The following is an 8029-nucleotide window of genomic DNA, read 5'->3' as shown; positions in this document are numbered from 1 at the left end:
CATGACCTGAGCTGAAGGCAGAGGCTTAACCCACTGAGTCACTCAGGCACCCCTACCTGGTAACTTTTAATTGGATGACAAACATTGTGTTTTGATCTTCTAGGGTGCTAGAGATTTTTTATAATGCCTATAAATATCCTTAAGCTCTGTTCTTGGACACACTTTCTTGGAAACAATTTGACCTTTTAGGTCTTGCTTTTAAGATTTGTTAATTGGGTTTAAGAGCCTTATTTAAGGCTTGTTAGTCTCCATTATCGGGGCCAAAAAATTTTGAGAACTCTAGAAAATGCCCTATAAATCTATGAAATTTCCTAGGTTAGCTGATCAGAACAGGCACTATTCCCAGCCTTTCTGGTACTGTTCCTTCTTGGTAAATCTTTTCTTGGCATCAGGCAGTTTCTTCACATGTAGAAACTGATCAGTTCTTGCTGAAGATTTGAGGAGAACCATCTAGAGATCCCAAGATTCCCTCATTGTACAGCTCTTTCCTCTCCAAATTCAGTCCTACAAACTAGCATTGGATTCCATCTTCCAGCCTCTGGGAATCTTCTAGGTCTGCTTTGGTTTCTCTTCCCCATATTTTGATCTGGAAACTTTTTTAAGCTAGTAAGCTGGACCAATAAGAGGGCCTGAATTAATCTATCTATCTATCTATCTATCTATTTCTTATGGAATGTGATAATTGTCCATTACCTGCTGTCCAGTGTCTTGAAAACTGTTGTTTCATATTTGGTCTGTTTATTGTTGTTGTTTTAGGCAGGAGGGTAACTTGGTCCCACTGCTCCATCTAGCAGAAGTCTCCTACAAATTTTTATAAATTTTAAAAAAGATTTTATTTATTTATTTGAGAGAGATAGCAAGAGAGAGCATGAGCAGGGAGGAAAGGGAGAAGCAGGCTGGGGCTGGATCCCAGGACCCTGAGATCATAACCTGAGCTGAAGGCAGAGGCTTAACCCACTTAACTACCCAGGCGCCCCAGTGACAGTAGTTCTAGTCTGCCTTGGAAGCTATGTTTTAATAAAATAGCCACAAAATCTAAATGACAACAGTACTTATACTTTAATAATGTAAAATCCTTGTTGAGTCTATTACCAGCAATCTGTACAAATGTGCAATACTTAGCACTAAGCCACACAATATTTGTTGACTGAATTAAGGTTTTAATGATTTTAATCATATACATATACATATATATACATAGCATCATCAACTGAAGTTGGAAGTTAAAGACTTCTGGATAACAAAGACATTTACAGTACACGAATTTATAGCAAATATCTTTCAAACTGCTAGTGCCACCTACTGGGCAGGATTGGCCAGTGTTCCAGAAATCTATCTCCGTGCTCTCAAATTTTGATGGTTGTATAACAAGGAAGCATTAGTAAACAATAAAAATCTGGCACAATAAAAAAATTATATATAATTACAAGTTTCTTGTGAAAAGGAGCTATCACAAATTCAATCTTCACATTTATATATGTACATGAATCTCAACTCAGAACACTGGACTAGACCCTCAGTAATTACTGGCTGAGTAAGTGACTAGAGTGACTGATAAGGCAGAGAGAGCCTCTTGACTATAAATCAGTTCTATTTTAAGTTATAACAATATTAATCCGGGATTGTATTCTTCCTCTGGACATTACTTACATTTGACAATAAAGGAGTTCTCTTTGACAGCAAGCTTTCAAAGACGAAAACGCTGGGCGAAGTACACAATAAGATAGACGTAAGCCCTGCCACTTTCAGCTTTAAGTAACCAGGAGGCTTTATTTGTCTGAAAATTACTAACTGTGCTACCGACGTTACGCTTGGGTTCAGGGACCCTGACCTCAAAGTACTTTCTGGACCACTTTCCATGAATTTAGAGAACGGTTTGTTTCCCTTGAGCTGAGAGGACTGGGGTAGGAGCACGTGCAGAGGATGCAAGAAACTGAGACACAAAGAGCAGAAGTTTGACATGAAACCATCCCATACTCTCCACTAAGCTCGGACCACAACCACAGTTAAATCTAGGACCTGAATTTTCGACTTCAGGCTGGCCCTGCCTCCCAGCCTGCTCCGACCCCAGTATGGTCCCGCCCACACCCCGCCTATTCCCGTAGCCCGCCTCCACACTCGGGCCCTCCCCTTAGTCCCGCCTCCCATCCCGGCCCCACCCCCAAATCTAGCCCCGCCTCCCCACTCCGGTTCCGCCCCGAGGCCCGCCTCCACTCTCTGACCCGCCCACCCCTCCTAGCCTTGCTCTAGTTTCTTTAGCTCCACGCCTGCGCCCGGGCCTCAGCCCAGCTTCGCGGGCCCGAACCGCGCCTCCTCGCCCAAGCCCAAACCCCCTCGTCCACCTCCCAGTTAGAGACACACCACCCGACCCGAGCCCGCCTCCCGGGGGCGGAGCTCACCAGGTGCGGACCCGGGGCGTGGCGGGCGTCTCGGAGCGCCAGGTGCGGCTTCCGTGTCAAGATGGCCGCCGCCTGCCGCATCGGAGCCCGGCTGCAGCCCGGATGCCGCCTTCTTGTCGGGGCCCCGCTGCTTCGCGTCGCCCTCTACCTCCTGTGCTGGGCGCCGGCGGCTGTGGGCGCCGTCCCGGAGCCCGGGCTCTGGGCAGCGACGGTCAACGACGTAAGTGGAGCGTGGAGACCGAGGCGTGGCGCGTCTCGGGCCCTACCGGTCCTGCGGAGCTCGCTGCGACCACCGGGCCCGGGCCCCCGGGCCGGGGACTTGTTCATCTGGTTTTTACCCGGCCTGCTCCGGCTCGGTGATACGGCCCCTGAGTTTTTCGTCCGTTATGGACCGGGAGAGCCCCCTTCTCCGGCCCGACCTAGGCTGTGGGGAATCCTGTGCCTGAGGACGGCTCTCCCTTCTGAGCGCTGGAACTGTACCTAAGGATCGCCTTCCCGAAGTCCTGGCGCCTGTTGGCCTCTGACGCGTTCTGGCTCGTCCAGGTTCTTGTTTATTCAGACCCGAGCCCCCAGATCCCTTGGCACTCGCTCAGGCCCGCATCTTTTCCGTTTGACCCCACCTCGGGCCCGGGTGCAGCCGCAGAGACACACCCGTGAGGCCACTCTAGACAGGACTTTCCCAGGCTTCACTCGGCATAAACTTAAAAGCCTGTGTGCCGCTTTTGTTTTTTGTTTGTTTGTTTGTTTCTTTAAACAAGGAGGAAACATGGAGCAGCCACCCCACCCCTTTTTCGCTCTTCTAGGGTTCCTGAATTTCTCTAGGGCTCCTATCATAGTTCTGGGAATGTGTGTGTGGAGATGCGGAGGGATGGATGATTAAGGAGGGCTTGAAAGGCTAGTCTGGAGGCATGAGCGTATGGAAACTTCCTTTCCAGGACAGGCCATTTGAGAACTTGATATCCAGGAGTCACATGAGATGATGTAGGAACGACGCAGGAGTAGAATTTTGGAAAGCCTTGCTGAAGAGGGACAGGAAATCGGGAAGAGGCCTTATCCCTTGCTTTTCTAGTCAGATGATTCAACCAGCTCTGTTTTAAGATGACTATTTTCCACATGCATTGGAAATGCTGTTTGAGCCTTAAAGGCAAAACTTACATTTTTATTTACTCAAACAGAAAAAATTAGTACCAGGTGCTACCATTCCTTTGAGGATTATTCTGGGTTGGCGTCCCATTATACGTGTCAGTGACAGAGCGTGCACATCTCTATTATTGAATTTATCTGAACAGTAAAAAGCAAAATTCAGAGAACCACACTTGTGGTTTCATGGCGCTTTAGCGAATGACAATATCATAAACTTAGAGTAAACAATACTGGGAGTGAACGAGCCGTGCACAGATTCTTAAACTACTTGATCATTATCTGCAAAACTCTTTGCCAGCTATACTTTGGGTGGTGAAACTCCAATGGCCCTGAAGAAAAAATGACTTTACTTTCTGCTTTAGGAAGGTAAATTTTTCCTTGGGTCCTTTATCAGATCAGTAGCAGTCCATCAATCTCTTCTTTGTGGAGAATACACTGATTTCCCCCCCACCCCATTTCAAGCTGTTAGAATTTGTCCTTAAGAAAAGAAAGGCTCAGTGGGTTATAGCCTCTGCCTTTGGCTCAGGTCATGATCCCAGGGTCCTGGGATCGAGTCCCACATGGGGCTCTCTGCCCAGCAGGGAGCCTGCTTCCATTCCTTTCTTTCTGCCTGCCTCTCTGCCTACTTGTGATCTCTGTCTGTCAAATAAATAAATAAAATCTTTAAAAAAAAAAAAGGAATAAGAAAGGAGAGGGAGGCTCTCATTTATTTGTATTGCAGATGTATTAAGAAGTGCTTCTTTCGATTGTAAAGCCAACAAATAGTTTGATCATCTGCTGTGCACAGTGTACTAGACTGGCCATTGCTGTTGCAAAGATGAATTTAAACAACAGTCTCTTCTCTCAAGAAGCTCCTATAGTAGTAGAGACAACAGATTCATGAGTAGTTATATACATGGCAGCATTCTTGGAATATTAGTGGAGCACTGGGGGGAGTGTTGCCTAACTCCACTTCCGAGACTTGATGTCTGGTTGTGTCTTTAAAGATGAGTGGGTGTTACCTAGAAGAAGGAGAAGGAGGGAGTAGAAAAGTAGCAATGCAGGAAATTCTTAGTGTTTCTGCTGAATGAGGTTCTGGTTGGAGTGTTAAAGGGGACTTAGGCTACTCTAAGCCTCCCACAGCTTAGCCCTAAACCTATTGCCGCGGGTCTAAACTCCAGGACTCCTAGGGTCTGAGGCCAGTGATGTCACTGAGTAAAGTGAACTAGAGTCAGGGGATGCTGGGAGAGCTGTGGCCTGTCGATTATGTGCTCCTTCTGAAGAGGTCAGCTGCCATTCAGCTAGTGGATCTTATATGGCAATGTAGACACAGAATTGTCAAGGCTCCTCTTTTTTTTCTTTTTTCTTTTTTCTTTTTTTAAGGGAAAACCAGAATCCATATTTTTATCATGTCAGCTAATCCAAAACATTTTTAAAAGTTCCAATGTGGGCCAAACAGACCCCATTTATAGGTTTCCTTAGGCCACCAATAACAGATTTTGGGTGTGAACGAAGAGCCACTGGAGGATTTTAGGCATAAGTACCAATCACTATGGCTGCTATCTAAGCATAAATTATAGACTCAGATCTGGTGGCAGAATTACCAGTTAGGTTATTGCAGAGCAGGAGGCAGACAATGGTGAGAGCCTGAATTGGTGCAGTGGTGGCAGGGATAGAGAAAAAGAACTTTTGCAAGATAAAGTAGACATGCCTTGGGGATTGGGTGATGGAGCTAAGCAGCTATAAGGAGTCAAGGCTGGAGTGACTGAAGATGGCATCACCTGCAACCAACATGGGTAGTGTAGAAAGAGTTAGAGAGGAACAGAGAGGAATGTGTCTGCTTTAGGACAGGTTAGTGTGGAATGTCTCCACTAGGGTGGACATGACCTTGAGGCAGTTGGGTATGTGGATCTGGGGCTCAGAGGAGGGGGTCTGGGCTAGGGGATTGTTATTGTTGAAAATGTTGGGGTGGAAGTTTATCAAGAAAGAGCTGCCTATCATCTGGGGTTTTCATTCCTAACTACTTGTTCATTGAACACAATCCCTTCTCACAGTGTTTTCATTCTTGCTTAGGGTAGATATTAAATAACTAAGTTATGGATTATTTCATTTTAATTGTGGCAAGGGTCTTGAAGGATGGGTCCTAGAGACTGTGTAAGGGAGTTCTGGCCTGATGTGGTGCCTGGTGGAAGACTTCTTAGGAAGGGGGTCTTGAACTGGCCTGAGAAACTTCAGAAGTCTTTAAAAAGGTGGACAAAGAGTGACAGGGAAGGGCTCTTAAGTAAGTTTTCAGCTTGACTACTAAGGTCCTGAGAGCCAGAAGGAGTATCCTGCTCTCAAAGCACTGAGAGAAAGGTGCTGAGAGGTGGGCAGGCCTTGATCATGCAGGGATCCGTGAGCAGCATTAAGAATTGGTTTGTTATAAGCACACATTGGGAAATCATAACAATTTAGGAACAGGAATGGTTGTTTTACTGAAAGTACATTTGAATAGATACCGAGAAAGCAACTGAAGATGCACAGATAGGTCTCCTTCCTGAGCAGCAGTAATGGTACAGGGCAGCAGCCCTTACCTCCTGTGTGTTGGCTTTCTCCAGCTGAGGCACTTGAAACAAGGGCATTCCAGAGCCTCTTAGAGAGTAGACCCGTGGGACAAGACTTTAAGCAAGTGGATGATGGGACCAGATTTACATTTTTAAAAAATAATCACTCTGGTCACGGGAGTGCTAGAATCAGAAGTGTATATTTTCAAAGGTAAAACAGTACTACTAAATAGAGAAAAAAATTTTTTAACTAAATCTTTCTGTATTTTCTTGTGTTTCATTTTAGAAATCAGGACCTTTGATATTTAGAAAAACTATGTTTAACTCTACTGAAATCAGGTTTTCTGGTAAGTACAATAAGCTAATATAATACTAACAATAGTATATAAATGAATAACATCATGTAATATATAAGCTGATATATTAATAAAACTAATATAACATATTTTAAGCTATGCAGATGTTTTGTTTTTAGGTGGTTCTAACATGTTCAGGGTTTCTTTTGTTTCGATCAAGTCTTGGTTATTTTCAAGAATGGATTTTTCTGAGCCTGTCTCAAAAAATGTAATATGAATCATTAATTAAAATTTAAAATTAAAGTATAATAAGGTAGGCTTCAGCAAAAAAAAAGTATTTCACTTCTGTGAGATTTTACTGTGAATCCCAACTTTTAAAACTAGATAAATTCCTTTTATGAATATATGAAGTGTTATGATTGTGGTAAAGCCTTTGTCCCTGAAACTTTTGTAAATATATGCATGGTCATAGAATATAATAAAAATTACTAGACACTAACATTTTAATTAGGATTTTAAGTACTGATGTGTAAGAACTATCAAGTCATAGGGGCGCCTGGGTGGCTCAGTGGGTTGAAATCTCTGCTTTCGGCTTGGGTCGTGATCCCAGAGTCCTGGGATCGAGCCCTGCATCGGGCTCTCTGCTCGGCGGGGAGCCTGCTTTCCCCTCTCTCTCTGCCTGTCTCTCTGCCTGCTGGTGATCTCTGTATGCCAAATAAATAAATAAAATCTTAAAAAAAAAAAAGAAAAAAAAAAGAACTATCAAGTCATAGATTTTGAGGTTTTTAATATTTTTAAGGGGTTTACAGCAAATCTTGTTCACTATAGTCTAACTTCTCTTAGTGTTTCCAGTAACTTGACTAGGTAATTCGGTTGCTAGGGTCAAAGTTTTGGAATAAGGAGTAGTTTTTTGTTGGGTAGAGTTAATTGGCTTCCTGGGAATCCAAAGCCATGCCCCTTTTTTCTGTCACACCGTATTCATGCATTTACAGATCATTTGTTGGGTGATTCTGTCATATGTGGGTCTTTGCTGAGGGAAGTTGGCCAGCCATGAACTAGAAAGCAGAAGTAGTTCAGAGCAGCTCATTGGTATCATAGATCATCAGTGGTGATATTAACTTAGTAAGAGGAAACTGAAGTCAGAGGTAGGTGATGAAAAAAATGGGGCATCCATTTGCTTTAATGAATTTAAATCTCAGTGCCTAGACAAGTAAGGTTTAGAAGGTACAGACAAGCTTTGCGCAGTGGCAGTATCGTAGTCAATAAGGTTTATCTGAGGCGCAATTATTGCTAGAAGGTGCAGACAAAAAAGTTAAATGGTGGGGGGAAGGATATGTACCAATGAAACATAATTTGATTTAAAAAATCAATACATAGAGGCTGCTGGGGAGATGGCAGAGTAGGAGGATGCTGGGTTCAACTCTTATTGCATGGCCACCTAGAAAACCCCCACATCGGCATAAATAATCCAGAAAGCAATTGGAAAACTAGCAGAACAGACTCTAACATAGATAAGAGGCCACAGCGAAGCAAATCCACCCACTCTGATCGCCTTTGGCAAGATCCCATCAAAGCAGTGCCACAAGCCTGGCAGTATGCGCACAGCCCAGACAAGGGCCAGCATCACTCCAAAGTGAGTTCTGTTCCAGGGAGAGGGGAAGATAACCAC

General features: G+C 44.2%; 1 protein-coding gene across 3 annotated transcripts in view; it reads left to right on the top strand.

The window, feature by feature from the left end:
* Nucleotides 1–2219: 2219 nt before the first annotated feature.
* TMEM87B (transmembrane protein 87B) overlaps nucleotides 2220–8029 on the top strand; it is a 50905-nt gene continuing 45095 nt past the window's right edge. Inside the window, exons 1-2 of one of the 3 annotated variants that reach the window (XM_032352764.1) lie at nucleotides 2220–2619; nucleotides 6351–6411. In XM_032352764.1, coding sequence (XP_032208655.1) covers nucleotides 2461–2619; nucleotides 6351–6411 — 220 coding nt within the window. In that variant the 5' untranslated portion in view covers nucleotides 2220–2460. Of the gene's footprint in view, nucleotides 2620–2650; nucleotides 2730–6350; nucleotides 6412–8029 lie in introns of those variants that run through there. The other 2 variants (XM_032352763.1, XM_032352765.1) reach the window with 2 other exon arrangements.

Source organism: Mustela erminea, chromosome 7, assembly GCF_009829155.1.
Source record: "Mustela erminea isolate mMusErm1 chromosome 7, mMusErm1.Pri, whole genome shotgun sequence".
NCBI lineage: Eukaryota > Metazoa > Chordata > Mammalia > Carnivora > Mustelidae > Mustela > Mustela erminea.
The sequence above is the reverse complement of the archived record's forward strand: the minus strand, read 5'-3'. Positions and strand labels throughout refer to the sequence as shown.